The sequence below is a fragment of the Melitaea cinxia genome, chromosome 15 (genome assembly GCF_905220565.1).
Source record: "Melitaea cinxia chromosome 15, ilMelCinx1.1, whole genome shotgun sequence".
NCBI classification, from domain to species: Eukaryota; Metazoa; Arthropoda; class Insecta; order Lepidoptera; family Nymphalidae; genus Melitaea; species Melitaea cinxia.
This window is the reverse complement of record NC_059408.1, coordinates 10585364-10608476: the sequence shown is the minus strand read 5'-3', so window position 1 is coordinate 10608476 and position 23113 is coordinate 10585364. Positions and strand designations below refer to the sequence as shown.

Sequence of the window (23113 nt, the reverse complement as noted above, 5' to 3'; positions counted from 1 at the left end):
TGTATTCTTGTTATCTGTAACATAATGTATTTATATGACAGTAGAAGTCATATAAATTAATATTTTAATATGAGATAAAAAAAATTATAAAAAAATCCGGTACATATTTACTATTGTTAACGTTTCGGAATAATGATCCGCTTATGAAACTATAGTGTGAACTATTAAGGCCTATCAAAGGCTAAATTTTTACGCTCATAAATAAATAGGCCCTTAACGGAAATTAATTTTTCGAATCGACTTAACAACTCCGAAAATAAGCGTATATTCAAACAAAGATAAAAATTGACTAATTTAAATAAAAGAAATATGTTTACCATAAGCACACACTCGTTTGTTTTTAAGGTAAGTAACTTAATCCCTGTGTTCTAAATAGCAGTTGACTGACATACATATTATATTAACTATAATTGTGTTTGCTCGCAAACGAAAAAAAAAAACCGACTTCAATTACATCGACGAGTAATACAACGTAGATCGACGAAAAAATAGTCAAATAACTACGCGTTATCAAAGATTACTCAAAAAGTAGTTATCAGATCTCAATAAAATTTATATGTGACCACATGATAAACATCAGCTTTCGATTAAATTAAAAATTATTAAAATCGGTAGACCCAGTATAAAGTTATTGCGGATTTTCAAGAGTTTCCCTCGATTTCTCTGGGATCCCATCATCAGATCCTGGTTTCCTTATCATGGTACTAAACTAGGGATATTTTCTTTCCAACAAAAAAAGAATTATCAAAATCATCAGTAGAAAGTTATGCGGTATAATACAACGTAGGTCGACGAAAAAGTATAGATATAGTATACAGAGATACATGTAGGCATACCACAGGCGAAATTATAAGTGAAAAAAGTAAGAAATTACAGCCCATTACTAAGTTACTTTAAAACGAACATGTATGAAAAAAAGTTGTGTGCATAGGTAAAGAGAATATATGCCCCTAAACGGAAGGACACATGTTAAATAACGCTTTATAGGTGTAGATTCCAGTATTTAGACTAAATTTATTTCAAATGCAGGCAATAAATAATAAACGTAACGACAAAGTAGCCATAATAAAAATTAACTATGCACTTTAATAGTAGCCATTAAAAATTACATAAGTAGTTATGTAAACAATTAGTCATTAAATTGCTATTGCGATCGGCGTGAAGTTAACAAGCGCTTGTAATAGTTTAACAAAAATGTATTTGCAAATACAAATTTACAGTATGTAGTATACGGGTTATACAGTTGTTAATTGCTGATAACAAGCTAATATAATACTTAAAAATACTATAAACACGATAATTTTTGAGAATGAATGGACGGATAATTCTGAACCATTTACCATAAGTATTATATTTTATGTATCCGGATTAACGTGAGGATTTACAAAGAATATTTTATTCGGAAATTCGTGGATAGGATGTTACACCGGTTGCACGGATAACAAGTATAGTCAGCTTAAATGTATGTAAAAAGAATTATATAAAAAGAACATTCCTTTTTACAAGTATGTATCATTTGTGTTATCTAGAATAGTATGGTAACGCGGAAGATTGTTTTGTTTGATTATTTAAAGCACTAGTATCGGGATGTACGAGTTTCAATTAAAGAAAATATTTTTACAATGTTGAGTTGTTCATCAAGGAAAATTTTAGTAGAGTTAGTTTAGTAGTAATCAAACAGGCACAGTAAAGGTTTATCAGTTATTTATTTTTTAGATTTTACTTGTTTGAAGAAAAAGTACTTAATAATAATTGAGACGTAACCAATATTGGTTATGGTTTATAAAAAAAAAACTTCTACATTTGACATTCTTTAATAAAAGAAAATTGACTAATCCCATATTAATTAATTATTAAATAAATAATAAATTGCGTTATATTTAATTAATTGTAAAATAAATAATGAATTGCAAATTTATTTCGACAACAATATATCTATGATTTCCTTAAATACATATGATATTTAATAAAATAATTGTAAAGTTATAAATACGAAAAAAAAATATTATCCATATATTACATTGGCGGGGAAAAGAAATTCTACGCAGACGAAACCGTGGAAAACGACTAGCCAGTAAAAGTTAGTTTATGAAAAATATGTTTTCATCAAACAATGTTTTATGAATTTGCTCATTAACAAAAACCTAACGTGATTTATACCAATTGAAATTAAAATTATAACAAATTATAATAATTGTATGCTTGCAAACGAAAAAAAAAACCAACTTCAATTAACATCAACAATTAACAAAATCAAAAACATCTTTATTCAAATAGGCCCCAAGAGCACCTTCATCATCAATCATCATTAGGCAAATTAATAGTTTGAAGTGAATGGGAACATAATCAACATATGTAGTCGAAATAATTGTGTTTGCAGGCAAACGAAGAAAAACCGACTTCAATTATATCGACAAGTAATACAACGTAGGCAGACGAAAAAATAGTCAAGTCAATACGCATTACCAAAGATTACTCCAAAAGTTGTAATCAGATCTCGATGAAATTTAAATGTGACCGACCACATGATAAACACCGGCTTTTGATTAAATTAAAAATCATTAAAATCGGTATCATGGTACCAAACTAGGGATATCTCCCTTCCAACAAAAAAATAATTATCAAAATTGGTTCATAAACGACGGAGTTATCCACGAACATACATAAATATATATATATATATATATATGGTCGAATTGAGTAACCTCCTCCTTTTTTGAAGTCGGTTAAAAATAGTCATATAAATAGCATTATTACGGATTACGTAAAAATTACATCAAACCACATGACAAGTTAAAAAATTACACTTACGTAATAAAAATTAAAGAAAAATGTTATAATCAATGACTTACTTTTCAAATCTCACATCAGTAAGAGATCGGTTAAGTGATATCATGTCACTAGCCAACAAATTGAACTGGTTCTCTTGGAACTTGTCCAACATAAGCTTCTCTTGTTCAATGGGAATGTTTACAGCCTTGCCTGAAAGTAAAACACTTTAGAGTACTTTGTCACTAAGTAAATATAATTACTATATTACAAAGAATTTTGAGATGTCATATTTTTCACATTATTATAATGTTTCTTTTTATTATGAATCAATAATATATTTCTTTAGTAAACGCTAGATATTTTTTACTAAACTGATTAATTAAGAAAAAATCGTTCCAAATTCAATATTACAACAATAAGTAACAGCTAAGAAATATATGTGATGGTCCAGCAGAAAAAAAAACCAAGGTGACACAAGCAAAAAGGTTGAAAGTTTAAGTACAGACTAATGCCATTGTGTTTACCTTAAGCTAAATATGTATTAAAAAATTATATTATACTTGATATTAAAAGTGCAGTAAAAAGGATCACTGAATATTTCAGAAGAATACTTTAAACATGGATAATTACCTACAAGCAATAAAACAGTACAGAGGATTGTGTATAAACCCTTCTTTTCTCTTTTTTTCCAGCAGTGGGACATACATAACAATTAAAAAGAAAAAAACTGTCTTATGAGTATCAGTTTAATAATAATCATCATTAATAAATAATCTAACAAAAAAAAAAGAAAATAGTTTTACAATATTTAAGAAAAGTTTTTTAATACTGATTGAAATAAGTAACTTTATACTAAACTTCATTTACCTTACTCAAAAAAAAAAAAAAAATAAATAAAATGAACTGTATCATAGAAATGATTACAGAATATTAGTATTCTAGTTTCAAAGCTATGGTTTCTACACCATATTATTTTTGAAATATTTTACTTAATCGCTTTATTCTTTTGTATTGGTAACACTGAACCAGTCTACAATATTGAAACAAACTATTATCTCTATTCTGGTTATCTATGAAGTTAGAAATGAAAGCAAAATCCTTGTCACAGTGACTCATTGATAGAGAAAATCATGAAATTCTTTGCTTATTATTTATTATAATACCTTTTTTACTGTTTTAAAATAGTTAAATATGATTTAAATTATATAATTTCATCTTATTTATTGATTTAGTTAAACACATATTTGTTTTTTTTAAGACTGAGATAAAATTAAAGATAAACATTAAATTAACATAATAAATTTTACAAAATTAATTAAAGTAATAGAAGAAAATATATAAAAATATCAATATAAGCTCATAAGTTACTCTTTAATACTATAATTTCCTAAAAAAAGTAGGTAAACAACTTTAATTCTTACCCATTTCTCCAGGAGAGTCACCCTGTGGCTTAACAGGCGGGACTGGCTTCCACCTCTTAAGCCTTGATCTCGGATATTGTGGTAGCAACAAACCATCATCTCCAACCTCATTTTCGACCTCATTCTCTTCAATATTTGTGTCTTCATCATCTGGATCTTTTTGTAGTGCAGCAGCTATTGCTGCTTTTTTACCTCTAAACTCATCATTGTCCTAAACATTTATAAAAGACATTATGATTTTATCTTTTACTCACGATGACAGATGATATGAGAGAAGTCGTGACATATCCAGATAGAACATTTCGATAGTAAGTTATCAACAACTAATAAATTAAAGACATCATCCAATGATCTTTAATTTTGTACTTATATTATAATATTTTGTTTTCTTACCTTGCCAATGTAGTCATTATTTAGATTTTTATTCTTATTGCAACCGTCGCCGAAACAGTCCGAGTATAAGGCTAGTAAAACAACATCAACTAATAACCAAACTAGGGACGTAAGGAGAATTATTCGGCATGTATGTATTCTTATTTTACTTCTAAACATTCTAGATAACTAATTGAACAACTTGTGTAATTAATAATAATGCCACATGTCAATTTAACACACGATTGCCTACCGAACGTAGACCTGCAACAAACAAAGGTTTCGAAGGTATTAATTATAAGATCTCACGAAATCTATCAAGCAATTTCTTTAGAACAACTGCCACAGTAATTAAATTGTTGTTTAACTTAAAATATGTACTTTTGTTAAGTTTATTGACAATTAAAAAGAAGTAGGTTCCCGGATTCTTTTAAAAATTCAATGAAATTGGCATCACCAAGTTTGTCCTGTTTGTTTATACTATTTATATGACTTTGAAAGTAACATCAGTACATAAAGATAAACTTACGTTTTCTTATAATAAATAATTCGGTAGGTAAAGTAATTATTAGATTAAATTGTCACATTCAGGCTACCGCCGACAATCTCCAAACGTATACGCACGTATACTATACGTCAAACTTTCTAGTTTCCGAGTTTCTATCAAGATTCAAGACTGCCGTGTCCTCAATCGTTCGGATACTTCTTACAACTTTACAAATTTTAAAACACTAATGATGATAAATCATTACAATATTTGACATAAACAGCTGTCGTTTAATAATATTGTTTCTAATAATATGTCAGTCTTGGACTATTTAATTAAAAAGCCGAATGTAATAAAAATAATTTTCAATACGAAATCGCATATTCGCAGCTCATAAAAATGTGAAATAAATGAATTTATTGGCTTGTGACATTGGCTATATTCCACTAAACGACCACAAAACGATCGATCGACCATCGAGTATCGGTATCGACCACGACCGCAGAAATTACCGTTCCGCGAAAGTAAAACCTCGGGAGCTGTAGGTGATTTTCGTAGGTGGAACGCATATTTTAGCACTATGTGCTCGCAATATGGTGGCATGATAAAAACATGCAGCTGTGGGGGTGGTGAGTAAATATTTCGCGCGGTTTAAAGCAAAATTTAATTCAACATGGATTCCCGTGAGTTTATCATTGCATCTTTGGCGAAATGAATGAGAGCTAATGACTTGGAAAGTTCATCAAGTTTTGATGACATTCACAATCTGACTTTGACAGTTGTTTTTTCAAATTCCCGCCGCGTTTTGATGTAAGCCAACTCTGCCCCATTTGTGTTTTGTGGGCGAAGTGGGTGCAATGTGGTTGCAAACAGTACCGTTAAGTATGACGTCGAGCGAACGCTCGCGACGAACACGGATCTTAGGTGGAACGAGACAGTGGGTGTTACAAACATTTGAGAACGTTTAGTGGAACGCACTAATTATCAATATACATTTGACGTTTGCCAATCAGCGAGCTGTCATTTTCTGACTGTCAACACCAACAGTTTTTATCGCATAAAAATTAACAATAAAAATATAAATAAGGTGTTCTATTATTACTAACTACCTAGATGTTATGTGGAAGAGCAACAATCCAGTTTTAATTTATTTCGACTGACATAGTAGAGTATTTCATTACTTCGTTACGTCAAAACTGCAATCATATACTGAAGTGTGATAACATTATTAATGGATTTGTAGTACTTTAATCGCTGTTAATTGATGAGCTCATTTGAGATGAATAGGACAAAGTGTCATAGTGGCAAAACGGTAAAATCTCCCGAGTGTAACACTGAAACTGACATGAGTGCGGATGTGTATCGGCTTCTTACAAATGAAGATAAGCCGCCTGATATCAGACAAAGAAAAGAAAACTCATGGGTAGCCGGTGTACAGATGTTTATTTCATTTTTACTAGCTGGATTTGGAATGGTCGCAGCGAGTTTGCTACTGGACGTTGTGCAGCATTGGAAGGTTTTTGAACAAGTATCAGAAGTGTATATTTTAGTGCCAGCATTGCTAGGCTTAAAAGGGAATTTAGAAATGACTTTAGCGTCGCGGCTTTCCACCCATGCTCACCTAGGCCACCTAGAAACAAGTTTAAAATCATTAGTTATAGGTAACCTGTGTCTAATACAATGCCAGGCAATTCTAGTTGGATTCTTAGCAGCGATGGCAGCTGTGGCTATGGGCTGGATACCCAAAGGACAGTTTGATATTCATCATGCAATGTTGCTCTGTGCTTCCAGTGTACTTACAGCTTCATTCGCTAGTTTTGTTCTTGGCTTAATAATGATAGGTGTTATTGTTGGTTCTAAAAAGTTAAATATAAATCCTGATAATATAGCTACACCTATAGCAGCTAGTCTTGGAGACTTGACAACATTGGCACTACTGTCTTGGATTGCATCGCTATTATATAGATCAATTGGCACAAGTGTAGTACTACCATCTATAATTATCATTGCAGGTGCAATACTTGTGCCGTTGTGTGGCTATATAGCATGGAAAAATAATTTCACTAAACAGGCATTGGATGAAGGGTGGGTGCCAGTTGTTTCAGCAATGGTCATAAGTAGTGCAGGAGGTCTAATATTAGACTACACGGTGTCCAATTATAAAGGAATAGCTGTATTTCAATTAGTCATAAATGGCATAGGAGGTAATATGGCCGCTGTTCATGCTTCAAGATTATCAACTTTATTACATACTGGTCAAAAAGAAGGTGCTGTAATAGGTAATACAACTAAATTGTTATTGCTAATGGTGATACCCGGCCAATTAATATTTATTTATACAATAGGTTATTTAAAAGCAGGTCATACATCTTTAACACCCATTTTTATATTAATTTACATGTCAGCAGCATTGTTGCAAGTATTACTTCTTTTAACTATAAGTCATTATTTAGTTATATGGATGTGGAAATTGGGATTAGATCCTGATAATTCTGCTATTCCATACTTAACAGCATTAGGTGATTTACTAGGAACAGCATTATTGGGTGCAGCTTTCCACATTCTGTATGCCATTGGAGACAAAGACAGTGATTTAGGTGACTGACGAATATATACATTTTTAAATGTTGAACTACTTAGTCTATCTTGTACCTATCAATGAGTACTTATATTTTTTTCAAAATTTTATTGTACTTAATATTTTATTAAAATATTTATAAACTTTTACCCTCTTTATAGTTTCACCTTTCTAAAGGTATAATGTAACTAAATTTAAACAAAATTCGGAAATATTTCATGTTGGTGCTAAAGAAATAGTTCCATATCACAAGAATATATTTTTCATACATAGGTGTTTTTTTACGTAAACGTCCCATATAGTATAGTAATAGGTATGAAATGCAGTATCATAACAGGTTTGTTGTATAAAAGACATGTGGCGTTCTGTTGTAATCAGAGAAGATATGGTAATTTAAACGTCAATTTACTATCTTTGATGTTTACATATTATTAAATTATTGTTATTTTTTATTACAAAAATTGTATTTGATATTTAATATCTAATGCCATGAAAATCTAATAAATTATAATAGTGTTATTGTACTTTTATTTTAAAAGTTTCACAGTTAACTTGAAATACATGATCTTAATTAATTTGTTTCTGTTATTTGTGAAGTGCCTTAAAATAGTAAAATTATTAACTTTTTAATTAATTTTTAACAATCTAGGGGAATTATACTCCTAATAAGCTTTTTCTTTAGCATTCTTTAACAAATTAAAAGAATAACTAGTAAATAACTAGATATTTTTGATGCTGCATTATTTTTTTAACTTAATGTTTTTTTTATTTGAATCTTAAAACCAATATTTGCAATACTCATTTAGTTCAACGTAGATTATTAAAGAATACTAGCTGACCCCGCAAACATTGTTTTGCCATATATATTATTAGCCCCCTTAACACCCCCTCCCCTTATAACTTAGGCGTATGTAAATTAGATGTTGGCCGATTCTCAGACCTACCCAATATGCACACAAAATTACATAAAAATCGGTCTAGCTGTTTTGGAGTATGGTAACTAACATTGTGTATGTAATATAACACAAGAATTTTATATATAAATTAGATAAGCAACATACTCATTTTCAAACCAGATCAATTTACATCATACGATTATAACTTAGTAGACTGTCATTCAAAAACATTTATGGTGTATAAATTAAAGGAAAAAAGAAAATAAATTAAAAATAATAATTAAAAGTGAAAGCAATTAAGCCTATCATTCAATCAATTTAATTTTACAAAACTTAGATACTGAATTATTACCTCCATTAAATTTACTATTTAACGTATTCTCTGGGTGTATGTATATCAGTAATATTATAATTCAGACAGTAGAAAATGATACCAAAAACGTAATTAACGGTACTGACTCTACATCATGACTTCTCCAAATCGATTTAGAATGACGCGTTGGCGCACCGGTCACAACACTAGTTATTATGCTGGCTGTTGTGGGTTCAATCCCCGCTCATGACAGACATTTGTTTTGGCCATATAGATTTTTTTCGTGCTCTGGGTGTTTGTGCTTGTGTATTGTGTTTACAGACTCCCAAAACCTACCGACCGAAATCCTACTGGGAGCTATTGAGTGTGAAGCGTTTATTTATTAAGCATTTATAAATTTTACCTAGCAATTTTTCAGCATATTATTTTCATGTCTCATTTAATTAGGTTAGCTCTAGTTGGAAAGATACTTATTTTCTGTACAAGATTTTTAAAAACAGGATAGGACTGGCTAAATATGAATTTAATGAAAAGATGTATTTAACTGTTTTTATTAATAAGAATGATGATATCGAAATAAGATATTTTAAATTTGCTGCCCGTTATATGCTCATAATTAATGTATATGGTAAATGAAACAAACAAATAGGATAGTTTTTGTTTATTCCCTTAATCTAGATGTTTACTTCACTTCACGCAATCTTCGCACGGCAGACCTGCACGATGACGCAGCGGTTGTGGAGAACACCCACGCTCCACCAGCCACGGTCCTCTTACAACGCTTGCATGACCAAATACCCACACAGCTACGTTTCATGGCATCCTAAAAGCATGAAAAGACATAAATAGAAGCATTAAAAAAAAAATTTTGACAGTAACAGAATTATGAAGTTTTCCAACTTGGTATGTGCAGTTATTGTATTTTTATTAAAAATAACTTTAGATTTTTACATATTTTGCTAGGCTTCAGCCTCTAATATCCCACTACTGGGTAATAAGCCTCTTTTCCCATGTAGAAGAAGGATCAGAGCTTAATCCACCACTGCCCAATGCTTGTTGGTGGAGCAATTCCCTACTATGAGTAACCGCTACCTAGGTGTACATGATAACAACTGAGACCGACAGCTGAACATGCTCTCCGAGGCACGGTGGGGAGACCCACAAGGACTAACATCCAGATTGGAAATAAATATTTGTGTAAACACAATTATCTGCTTCGAGCGGGAATCAAATCCGCGACCGTCGGTGTTTAGGCTCCGCCGACACTGAACACACACCATTATACCAGAGCAGTCGTTGACATTTGATAAAAGCAAAATTATGATACTAACAATAGCAAAAATATATGTTTGTAATAATATTGGCAACATTTCTTTAATTATAAATCATACGACGAGTATATACATACGATAGTTGATATCTACAATAAGTAATTGTTTAAAATCATACAGCATACATATTAACAACATTTTCTACTCAATTTATAACAATATTTATTATTATTATTTTATGGACAATCTATCACGACAACTTTAATGTGAATAGAAAATACATCTAAAGATATATCTCGTGTGTATCTGTTATAATGGAAGCTAAACGAAACCGCAATACTAACCTTTCCGCAAAAAGAGCAAGTATATTTCGCGTGTTGAGTGACTTCCATTTTTTTGACCATTTTACGTAGGGAAGCACCATAACGTGTGCCATATTTACCAGTTATTCCAACCTTTTTAGTACGCTTAGCCTGAAAACATCAAAATCAAACTTTAAAATTTCTGAACACTCAAGTCGGGAAAAACACTAGACACAGAAAATATTTATTGAACACTTTTAAGCACTTTCATCAACGTAAATACGATAAATTAAAAACTCAAATAAACTGAAGATGTAATAAATAATTTTAAATTAAGATTCTCACCATTGTGGATAACCTGTCTAACACAACAGTTGACAGAAGAAGAGAAACAATTACAGAATGTCATTCTGACTTTTTCATCCACAGGCAAAAAATATTCTATTGTCTATGCAAGTATGCAAGCTGGTTTCATTCTACGTAGAATTTTAATACCATGATAGTTATTTTACAAACATATTATTGTTATTTAAATACTTTTTTGTAGGACCCATTTTAAATTTAACTATAGCACGGACGCGGAGCACGAAGAATTTCGTACAACGACCTTTTTGCCTACTGCCAGTGGTTCTCAAAATTTTATATAAAGTATGAAGCTTTAAAAAATCGGTAGAGTTTAGAATTTGGAATGTCTTAGAACTCGTTGTTTGCACACTAAACTAAATCTATGCTGTCTGTCCGTGGATCGGTCTAGTCACAGAATAAAATATTTTTTGTTTAATCGTAGAAAATAACTTATATATAAGTTATAAGTATTATATATATATATATATATATATATATATATATATATATATATATATATATATATATATATAGGTATCATATGTACAAATAAAAGTTAGTGTATATATTACTATGTGTACGATTTGGTGGCTATACTTTGTATATGCAAAAAAATCTTATATCTGTTGCTGTGTGAAAAAAGACACCAATAAACACACATTCGCATTTAATATAAGTAATGTTAACTTTTGAGTTAAATTAAAAATGAAAAACGATGAACCTTGTGACTTAACTTTGGTAAAAAAAAATAAAAGTAAAAAGGTTGACAAACTGTCACTACACTCGTGTGAGCGCAACGGCAATATGTTTATACGCAAGCGACAAAGACTAAAGATGAGGGGTCAATGTATGAAATTCTTCGTGCTCCGCGTCCGTGCTATAGTGATAAAAAGCTTTGCTGTTTACTGTAATTTATAATTTAAACCACACCCACAAATAGTCAAAACTTTAGGCAGATAACATTCTTTTACTATAATCAAATGATTTTTGTGAAGCTGTGCGGCTACAGCATTAAAGAATATAGCCACTCCCTCTCTTCCTTTGGGTGTCGTAAGAGGCGACTAAGGGATAACACAGTTCCACTACCAACTTGAAACTTAAAAAGCCTCAACATGGACAAATGCAGACCAAATTCTCATACCGAGTTACAAGAATCTATCAGTTCTCATAAACTCTCATAACCCTGTATGAGAATTTGTCCATGTTTTATGAATTTTTTTCCATAGGGTGGACTGCAATAGGCTGAAATAATGAATGATGAAGTGATTTTTATATAAGTAACGCGTATAAGAGTACTATGAATGAAATATGGTCGGGGAAAAGGTTTATTCGTATATTATGTAGAAATTCAAGATAAGCTTTAACAAAATTTATTTACATTAATTAGGATATATAATTATGTACTTCTTTCTGTCGATCAATTAAGGCCACTTATTCTGAATTTCTTGCTTTAGTTTCATTAGCTATTGACAGTAGAAATCCAAATCGATGGTTTTGCTCGGTTAAAAGTTTATAATGAATGATGCCCTTCCAATCCCACCATACTCTCGATATCTTCTTACGGTCTGTAAACTCGGATTTCGCGACAATCTGTGCAGCTTGACCGATCTTTGACTACGATCTCTTTCGTACATTCTTGTCGTAGGTGGTCCACTTTTCACCAGTAATAATTTTTTTCAAATATGGTTCGATATTATTAAGTCTTACTCTTATGAGAGAATCGCAAATGTATACACGCTACACGGTTCGATACAATCGATCTGAGAATTGATGATATATCGTAAACACCTAAATATCGATCTGGCACTTCTTCAAATATTATAATTATGTCTCATGCTTATCCGCAACTGAACCAATTTTGTACTACTCTTGTCTCTTACTAACGCTGCATTAGGTGCATAAACGTCATAATTTTTTTGCGCCTTGCATTGTATTTTTCATTTATTTTTAAATCAAAACTTTAAAATGTACCGAATATCTTTATTGGTTTCACTTATTTTGGCGCAGAAAAAACAGATGAAAAGTTGCGGGAAAATGTTTTTTACTTTTTAATTTCGAGGCATCAAAACCAGCCAGTTATAACTAATGCAACCAAAAGGATTTTATAGCAACATTTTAAAAGACCTTTTCTCCGACCTTTTCTTGTCACGATTTATTTGTGTTATGCCTAGTCTGTATTTTTCACTTTCTAGATTTTCGTTGTTTTAAAATTTATCCCCAATAGGGAAAGGCAAAGGACTATAATCCATACAGCCTAGTCTGAATTTGTAAGTTTCGTTCTGATATATCAAAAGGCCGGAGCCAAGTCTGAAGTAATTCTAGATTTTCGTGTTCTTATGACATTAAATAGACATAAGTCATGTCATTGGTCAAGTGTCAAAAACATTTCTATTTCAACGACCTTAAAAGTCTGTAAAGGTCGATCCTTAGGATATACTAAAAACCGTCCCGACTATCTGGACGGCCCTTAAAAGAAATTAATACTAGAAATGCTGCGAACGATTTTAGTACGAAACCAAGTTCTAAACGATAGCCTTAAAAAAGCTATTCGGAATAATGTAGTAAGATGTTTGAGTACAGAGTTGGCCAGAAGAAATCATCCTAATAAGTAAGTCTTAATAATATTTTTATCCTTATTTTTATTAGAGTATTGTATATTTTCGGACATTAGTTTTAAAGATTTGGTTATAGTGAAATAAACTTAAAATTTTGAGTAATAAAGTTACAGATTGCGGCGCGAATTGCATAACCGAAACGTCAATCCTCTTACCTTGGAAAATGTCACCACCAAAACATGTGTACCGGCGATAAATTTTAAACATAATGAATATACTTATATTTAAGCAACTACTAATCGATCTATTTTTTATTTACATTTTGAATGAAAATACAGTGTGCTACAGATTTAAAAATAATTATTTTCAATATTAATCGTTTCTTAACATTCTCGTCTATTATAAATTTACCAATTTTTTAAGTATATTAATACTTGAAACATTATTTTAACTCAAAGTAAGAAGTCAAGTTAGTTCATATAATATTAATATAATGGCATAGACTAATCACATAATAATATTATTACATAAAAAATTTACCATAGCTTAAGATTTAACAAAGAATAATTTGCAATTAATTACAGAATTTATTGTATAAGGCCTTATTTAATATGAGAAGACATTGTTAATTTTTTTTTAATAACATTTTTTAGGCTTCTAGAGCTATCACAAAAAGGTGTCAATGTAACTCCACAATGGAACATTCAGATAAGGTACTACTCAAGTCTACCGTCACATACAAAAGTAAACCTTCCCGCATTGTCTCCTACTATGGAGAGTGGTTCTATTGTAAGCTGGGAAAAGAAGGAGGGTGACAAACTGAGTGAAGGTAAGGCCCCTATTATAATAAAACTTTTTAAAATACTGTGTAAAGAAATAGAATCTAATAGGTAGTAATCTTGTCTCTATCTTAAGGCAAGTCCTACCAGTACTATATAATACAAAATGAATTATCGATTTTTTTGCTGTCCTTTTTACCTTTAGACCTTGTTTATAAATCAACTAGCGACCTGCCCTGGCTTCACACGAGTCTAATTACTATCAGTTTTCCTCTACTATATTATGTATGTATTATAAATATAAACCTTCCTCTGGATTCACTCTATTTACTAAAGAAAACCGCATCAAAATCTGCAGCATAGTTTTAAAGATTTAAGCATACAGACAGCAGGAAGCAACTTGTTTGTTATTTATATTGTTTTATACTATGTAGTGATGAGTGTAAATATGTACTAGGGCAAAATATTGGTCAATAATTCTATACAATCAAAGCTACTTATTCGAAATAGTTTGACAATTAATGTGTATTAAATTTTAAATAAATAACGATGTATTTATTTATATTACCATGGTTGTTAAATAATAAATTGTGTTAAAGAGACAGTCTATGCACTAGATTTAACTTACAAAACATAGACTCGTTTGTATAAGCAAACTTGTCCATCAAATAACTTTAATATTGACGTTTTTATTGTCACTCCCACCAAAATAAATGTAATCCCATAGCTCTCTAAAGCTATGTTTTTGTCTGTTAAAGCAATAAAAAGTGACAGTTTTATCAGTATGATTCATAATGCTAATAGCAGAATCTCAAAAAAGGGCATTTTATCTCTATGCTATGCAAATTTACTTTTTATTTTGTGTTTTCTATATGCTATTTGTAATAGTAATGGGCGATTAAATCCTTTTTTTTATAACATTTTTAGTTTAAATCATTATAAGTTTATCTAAAAAATCGAAATTCAATTCAATTATTGGCCTTAATGGATTTGTGTAGTGCCAGTTAGGCACAGTCGATTTTCTCCATGTTATGTAGAACGGACAAGACAATTAAAGAATGTATTCAATAAAAAAAAATGTTAACGCGCCCTTCTAGGCATAGGCCTCTTTCCCCATGTAGGAGAAGGATCAGAGCTTAATCCACATGCTTCTCCAATGCAGGTTGGGGAATATATTCCCTACTATGACTAAAGACGCTATCAGGTGTACATGATAACAATCGGGACCGACGGCTTGACATGCTCGCCTAGGCACTGTAGGGTAACCTACAAGGACTGCACAAACACCCAGACCACGGCAAACCAATTTATTTAATAAAATCGCTGATTCGCAAATAGGTTAATTAATGTACGACTTGGTTCGTACACATCTGTATGGCCAATACAAATATTTGCCATGTGCAGGTATCAAACTCGCAACCGCCAGCACAACAGCCACAAACCAGGGCTGACCGTTGTGCCAATGTGTCGAAAAAATCGTTAAGATATTAATAAATGTCTAATAATCAAAGTCCCCAATATATAATATAATAGGAATTTGTCTTGTCAGGAATACAAAGAACACAAATACTCTACTCTTTATTTGTATTAAACTCTTTACATCTATGCATTCTAAAATTGCTCAGAAAAAAAAGTATTTTGTCTTTTTTTAGATAAGTAAAATTTTTATATTTTTACTATTTTAGGTGATCTACTTTGCGAAATTGAAACTGACAAGGCAACAATGGGCTTTGAGACACCTGAGGAAGGCTATTTAGCTAAGATTCTAATACCCACTGGTACTAAAGGAGTACCTGTTGGTAAACTACTCTGTATCATTGTTGAAAATGAGGCTGATGTCGCAGCATTTAAAGATTTTAAGGATGACTGTAAGTATGAGTGTTTTATAAGGGATTGGACGCATGAGGGTTTAAAAATTGCAAGATTTTGTCTATTCATGTAAACATAGTGAACCATAATATTTAAAATATTTCATTGTAAATTACTTAATATATTAATAATTGCATGAAAGAATCCAAATAAGGGTTTTTATAGTGACACAAAAAAGTTAAATGAAATGAGTCATGTAGCACATAATTTTCGAAATTTTTGTAGGATATGATTAAAATGTGTAACAATGATTTTATAGAAGAATAGGTTTAACTTTTATGTGTCAGACTACAAAAATTATACTTGACACTAGCATGGATTAAAAGTCCCATTTTGAACTGTTTTCTTTTTTTTTTTTTCATTTTTCTTAATTTGAATAATCTAGGTTTAATTCCGCTAATTACGCTTAATTTCACTAACACATGTCTGGTTTACCTGTTTTCACAGCCACAGGGGAATCAAAACCAGCACCAGCTAAAAAGGAAGGTTAATATTTTTTTATACATTTCATAATTCATAAAAAGTAACTAAGGATCCAGTTATTCATATTTGATATTAAAAATAAGTTTTATTTGTTTTACAGATTGGTTTATGCATAACATGCATCTACCATTCATTACTTGTACTAACATTAAAAGATTACTGCCTAACATTGCATGGTTTTCTTATAGAATATACATTATTTCATGTTTAAATATGTAAAAAAAAGTATTTTCTTAATTAATGGATCTTCGTAATCTAAAAATTTAATCTGAATAAATTACAACTAACTTTAATGTAAATTATATAATTATAGCTGCTGCTGCTCCATCACCACCACCACCAGCAGCCGCCCCTGCCGCCCCGGCTGCCATTGCCCCGGCCGCAGCTGCCCCCGCTGCGCCCCGGGCCGCTGCCTCCGCCCCGGCCGCCGACCAGCACAGTAGGATTTACGCTAGTCCGATGGCCAGGCGACTGGCTGAACTCAAGAATCTTAGACTCGGAGGTATGTTCAACCAAACATTTATAATGTTTAAAAATTAAATCAAACATCAAATCAATTAGGATTTTATTTATTTATATTTGACAAACAAACAGTACAAAAACACATAAAATAGGAAATAATAATAAGATAGAGCATATACCAGTCAACAATAATTAAAATCTGAGTATGTATTGGATTATAGTTTTGTATTAACTAATTGTTTGATTGAGCAAATAAAACTCTTGTCAGTACTTTACAATTTTAGTAGTCAATAGATGAACTCAACACTAAACTACTAAAAACGTATTAGTATAGGGAATCATATTGTGATAATAAAGTACTTAAATTGTATTTTATAGAGTTATAGCAGTCAGATTTGTCCTCTATATTTAAAAAAAAATATGGCATAACTATCGTGAAATTCAATGGTAAAAAAGAATAAATATATCAAATAGCGTTATCTAGAACCAATGAAAAAGGGCCTCAGGGTTCTTAAAAACTTTTTTTTTTATATACAACTAGATCGGAAAACAAGTGTATCCCCTCAATCCCCTCAAGAGCTCTGGTCACCTTACTCACCATAGGAACACAACACTGCTTGAAAGCAGTATTATTTAGCTGTGATCTTGCTCCAAATTTTGAGCAGGAAATTTACTCCTGTGCCCTACATCAGTAAGTGTTATTTATGACCTGTATCTGACCTCCCATGAGCCATGTAACCCGTCGACAGGGCAAGGCTCAGGGCTGTACGGGTCGCTAAAGAGCGGGGACCTCTCAGAAGCGGCGCCCCTGGCCGCCCCGGCCGCGCCCGCGCCCGCCCCGGGGGCGACGTACACCGACATCCCCCTCAGCGGCATGCGCGAGACGATTGCCAAGCGCCTGTCCGCCGCTAAGCAGACCATTCCTCACTACCAGCTGTGTGCCACCGTCAATGTTGAGAAGTTGCTGGATATGAGAAAGGAGGTCAACGCGAGGCTTGCCGCTGAGAAGTCTGATGTTAAGGTAACCTTAATTATGTATAATTAACACCATTAAATAAAACAAAACAAAACAAATAGAAATAGTCACGTTACAGAGAAAGATTTACGAAGTTGGTCTTATCACTGAAAGAGCGATTACTTTTAGACAACCTTTGGGTATAGGATTCAATGTAGAAAATTTGGTTAGGAAATGAACAAATAATTGATGTAGGAAATGGAGTGTTTTAAAATCTGTAGGCAAAACTCAACTGGACTGATTTGGCTTATTTTTAACCGACTTCCAAAAAAGGAGGAGGTTCTCAATTCGACTGTATTTTTTTTTTTTTTTTTTTTTTTTTTTTTATGTATGTTACATCCGAACTTTTGAGCGGGTAGACCAATTTTGACAAATTTTGTTTTAATCGAAAGGTGGTGTGTGCCAATTGGTCCCATTTAAATTTATTTGAGATCTAACAACTATTTTTCGAGTTATATCTAATAATGCGTTTTTACTTGACGCTTTTTTCGTCGACCTACGTTGTATTATACCGCATAACTTTCTACTGGATGTACCGATTTTGATAATTCTTTTTTTGTTGTAAAAAGAATATCCTTAGTTTGGTACCGTGAAAAGGAAACCAGGATCTGATGATGGAATCCCAGAGAAATCGAGGGAAGCTCTCGAAAATCCGTAATAACTTTTTACTGGGTGTACCAATTTTGATAATTTTTAATTTAATCGAAAGCTGATGTTTATTATGTGGTCACATATAAATTTTATCGAGATCTGATAACTACTTTTTGAGTAATCTTTGATAACGCGTAGTTGCTTGACTATTTTTTCGTCGATCTACGTTGTATTACTTGTCGATGTAATTGAAGTCGGTTTTTTTTTTCGTTTGCGAGCAAACACAATTATTTTTTTAAGTTTTCTAATACTTTGCAGGTTTTATCGGAATAAAAACTTAAAAAATTGCATCACAAATTGAAAAGCTAGAGAAAACGTTACGATTATTTAAAATTCGCGCGTTTGACATTTATAGATAGTAACATAATTATTTATAATGACAATTGCATGCTATAGAAACAGATCAATTATTAATTAATATTTTTCGTTTGTATTTCAGATATCTGTAAATGATTTTATCCTAAAAGCAGTAGCTGCGGCGTGCAAGCGAGTGCCTACTGTTAATTCACACTGGATGGAAACGTATATTAGACAGTAAGTTGAAAATATACAAATATACTATATCTATCAATAAATCCTCCCTCTAGACTATTTTTTCAGCAATCAATTTTAGTGTAAATACAAGTCAGTATATGTAAATATAAATAAGTTAATGTAAATCTAATAATTATAATAATAATAATACTCTTTATTGTACACAACACAATAACATATTGCAAATAAAAAACAGTGTACAAAGGTAGTCTTATCGCTAGAGGAGCGATCTCTTCGAGACAACCTTTGGGCATAATAGGACACAGTGTAGTGAAAGCGGTAGGGAAATGTACACAGAGATCTAGTTTGTTTTATGTAATATTTATTAAGAAGTTATTATTAATAATAATAATAAAAATAATAATAATCATTTATTTCAGAAAAAATCCATAATCAAAATTAAATTAAATTAAATTAGGTGTTAGTATTTGGGTGTTAGTATTATTAGTATATTAAAAAACAAAAAATATGTTCATTATAATTATAAACTCCAGGATTGTGGGCTAAATTTACACTTAGAGTGTGAAGTAACATTTAAAGTTCGAGTAACATTTTTAATTAAATTATAATTACTGAATAGTTTGTTTGGAGTCCTTGGAACTTAAAAAGCCGACCGGTGGCGGGATAACCATCCAACTGCTGGCATTGACATACACAGGCCGAAGATGGGCAGCAGCGTCTTCGGTGCGACAAAGCCAGTACTGCGGTCACCAACCCGCCTGCCCAGCGTGGTGACTATGGGCAAAACACATGAGTTCACGTTATTTTTGGCGTAAACTTGTGGAGGCCTTTGTCCAGCAGTGGACTGTATAGGCTGTAATGATGATGAATGATGAATGAGTTTGTTTGTTTATTTGTTTGAATACGTTGATCTCAGGAAGTACTGGTTCAAGTTGAAATTTTTTTAATGTGTTGGGTAGTTAATCCATTTATCGAGGAAAGGCTATATAAAATCTTATTACTTTTCTTTCTCAAAATATCGTGGGTGAAACCACGGGGCTCAGCAAGATTATTATATGAAAGCTGTTGCCTATAACACAGGCATTAAGCATGCCATTTTGAGCGGGGTACATCCTGTTCTGCCCTACCTCAATAAAATATGTTCTGGTTCATTGTTATATTTTTGGTTTTGATGTACAATAAAGTGTATTATTATTAGAGATTTAATGCCCACAGGTTCTCAAACGTTGACGTCAGTGTAGCAGTCGCGACCCCCACCGGTCTTATCACCCCGATCATATTCAATGCTGACTCTCGAGGCATCATTGATATCTCGACCAATATGAAAGAACTCGCAAACAAGGCTAAAGAGGGCCGCCTCCAACCACATGAGTATCAGGGTGGCACTGTTACTGTGTCCAACTTGGGCATGTTTGGTGAGTAATAGAGTTAAAAACCAAGGAGGAAATCATAATAAGAAAGCTTTATTTTTCCAAACAAAATATCTACCATAGCAGTTAGCTATCAGTCATACTATACAAGTTCTATAAATATATACATTATAACTATTTAGTTAGATCCCCATGTGGGTAAAAGCTCCCTCCAACTTTTTCCATTTATCTCTGTTTTTTTTTGCAGCAGTTAACCAGTTTTCACTGGCTACTGAGATTATAAATTCGACCCATTTTTTCGTTTTTTTTATTTTTTTTTTATTTTTTTTTTTTTTTTTTTATTTATTTTTTTTTTATTTTTTTTTTACCAATGAATCTAGATTAATATTATAAAATTGAAGAGTTTGTTTGAAAGTACAAATGTCAGGAACTACTGGTTCGAAAGAAAAAATTCTATTTGTCCTTGATAGTCCATTCACTGAGGAAGGCTAGTAGGAAGTATAGTCTATATAATATTTTAGTACGTTTTTTTTTTTCAAATTAACGCGGTTGAAAACGCGGAGCACAGCTTTTATAACAATTAGAAAAATGCGTGAAAGTCTACAATTTAGAATTAAACTGTTATATGCAATTATTATAGGTATGCTCATCCTTGTTATATGTTTTTATTCAACAAAAATGCTTATACTTATATATACTTACAGCATTATATTATAATGCTTATACTTATATATACTTATAAAAACACTTATACGGGACATACTACGATTGTCATTTTGAAACTTCCGATATTACGGTTAAGTTGCAGATGCCATGATTTCGGGCTTTTTTTAGAATGTTTGTGGAACCCTAAATGACGTGACGGGCTTTTATAGCGGGGACAATTTCACTAGCAAGCGTACGGATTCGTCTAGTTTCTGGCACTTTTTCCGCAAACGATCGAAATTGTATAATTTTTTTAGAAATTCCGAATCTTATCGGTTTGCGACATAAGTTTTTAAGCTTTTACAGTCACTATCAATACTTATACAGGACTTGCTGCCATTGTCGTTTTGAAAGTATAATTAGTTATTTGAAGTTAAAGTGGCTCTAAAAACTTAAAAACTTATATAATAGTATTATTTCTATTTCAAAAGTGTCAACTTGAAATGATTAGAAGATTGTCTGTGTTTGCTATATGTATGCTATGTGTATTGAATTTATTTTTCTTTCATAGGAATCACAATGTTTAATGCCATCATCAACCCACCACAGTCCCTAATTTTGGCTTGTGGTGGTCTGCAAGAGCTTGTCATTCCCGATAAGAATGAGGACCAAGGGTAAAATTATTTGATCTCTTATTATTATACTTTTTAAACATGTTATATTAATTTTACTAAATTCTTTTTAAAATAAAAGTAAGTCACTTACAAACATTGTACTACACAAATTATAATGTCACTTTTGACGAAAGTAAGCTGGAAAATTATTATTATATTTCGTCAAACAAGCAAAAATTTTATAATTATGTTAGCAGTGTTTATATATTATATCATTTGTTTCTTAGCATAAATTAAATTTTTATGTTAAGTAGATTTTAGTATACATAAACAAAACTAAACTTACGTTCAATAGTTAATTTATTTATTTTATTTATTCTTATTGTACACCGAAATATAGACACATATAAAGAAAGATACAATACAAGATGTACAAAGGCGATCTTATCGCTAAATAGCGATTTCTTCCAGATAACCTTCGGGTACTGGACGCGATACAGTAGTTAATAATTATAATATTTCCTTTACAGTTTCAGAGTCGCTAAGTTCGTAACATTCACCGCCTCAGCGGACCATAGAGTAATAGACGGAGCGGTGGGAGCCCAATGGATGAAAGTCCTAAAAGAAAACATCGAGAACCCTGCAAACATCATCCTGTAAATTAGTTAATTAATATACTTCCATGTAGTTTGCTGATTGGACTTTACGATTGAAATATATCCTCTCATCACTGCCCCATAAATAGAATCTTGCCTAGTAATTATCATAGATAATTTTGTAAGTGGAATTTTGGTATTATCTTGTATCTTAGTATATATAAGTAGAGTTGAACGTCACTCAGCAAATTGCATTGGAGTTTACTTTGGAGAGAACCAAAATGGCTGCCATATCCTTCGATTTCATGTTATTATTATTATTATTATTTATTTGAGATAAAATCATGTAGCCGTAAGTATTACATTTTATATATATTATACATATAAGTGTAATAGAGATTTTATATAAGTCAAACCCGAAGGATATGCAGTAAAAATAAAGGGAATAGTTTTATAGTAAAGATAAGATATGATGAACACATTTAAAATATACACATACACATAGTAAAAGTTATACAAAAATATTCTAAAACGTCTTAATTTTTTTTTTTTTTTTTTTTTTTTTTTTTTGAGTTGGGTTTAAAACTATAAGTTTGAATGCTTGACTATTATTTTTTTCAGATTCTATTTTATCAAATAGTTATGTATAGGACTTTTTTTTATGTATACAGTATCCAAGTTATCATAAATATAATTTATGCATTTTTGTATAGCTATTTTGTTTTTTTGGAGTAGAGATCTATTTGTATTCATTACTTTTTTGCTTCATTGTTTATCTGATATCATTGTATTGAATCATTGGTTGAACATATATGTAAATAG

The 23113-nt window shown here is 31.5% G+C and overlaps 4 protein-coding genes across 4 annotated transcripts in view; 2 read left to right on the top strand and 2 right to left on the bottom strand.

The window, feature by feature from the left end:
- LOC123660533 (polypeptide N-acetylgalactosaminyltransferase 5) overlaps positions 1-5237 on the bottom strand; it is a 33894-nt gene extending 28657 nt beyond the window's left edge. The window contains exons 1-4 of the mRNA XM_045595590.1: positions 5095-5237; positions 4587-4829; positions 4194-4404; positions 2853-2982 (exon numbers count right to left, since the gene is read on the bottom strand). Coding sequence (XP_045451546.1) covers positions 2853-2982; positions 4194-4404; positions 4587-4745 — 500 coding nt within the window. The 5' untranslated portion in view covers positions 4746-4829; positions 5095-5237. The remainder of the gene's footprint in view (positions 1-2852; positions 2983-4193; positions 4405-4586; positions 4830-5094) is intronic.
- Positions 5238-6041: 804 nt separating this feature from the next.
- Positions 6042-8205, top strand: LOC123660076 (solute carrier family 41 member 1-like). The gene has a single exon (XM_045595185.1). The coding sequence runs from the start codon at positions 6317-6319 to the stop codon at positions 7655-7657; it is 1341 nt and encodes a 446-aa protein (XP_045451141.1). The 5' UTR covers positions 6042-6316; the 3' UTR covers positions 7658-8205.
- A 1280-nt stretch (positions 8206-9485) lies between these two features.
- LOC123660706 (60S ribosomal protein L37a) lies at positions 9486-10866 on the bottom strand. The gene is made up of 3 exons (XM_045595754.1): positions 10758-10866; positions 10455-10583; positions 9486-9662 (listed from the first exon to the last, which is right to left on the bottom strand). Exons 1-3 carry the CDS (start codon positions 10758-10760, stop codon positions 9522-9524), a joined length of 273 nt encoding a protein of 90 aa, XP_045451710.1. The 5' UTR covers positions 10761-10866; the 3' UTR covers positions 9486-9521.
- Positions 10867-13079: 2213 nt separating this feature from the next.
- LOC123660127 (dihydrolipoyllysine-residue acetyltransferase component of pyruvate dehydrogenase complex, mitochondrial) lies at positions 13080-22744 on the top strand. The gene is made up of 10 exons (XM_045595230.1): positions 13080-13365; positions 13966-14141; positions 15777-15959; positions 16408-16446; positions 16757-16945; positions 17655-17926; positions 19011-19105; positions 20282-20481; positions 21653-21755; positions 22226-22744. Exons 1-10 carry the CDS (start codon positions 13247-13249, stop codon positions 22353-22355), a joined length of 1506 nt encoding a protein of 501 aa, XP_045451186.1. The 5' UTR covers positions 13080-13246; the 3' UTR covers positions 22356-22744.
- Positions 22745-23113: the final 369 nt, after the last annotated feature.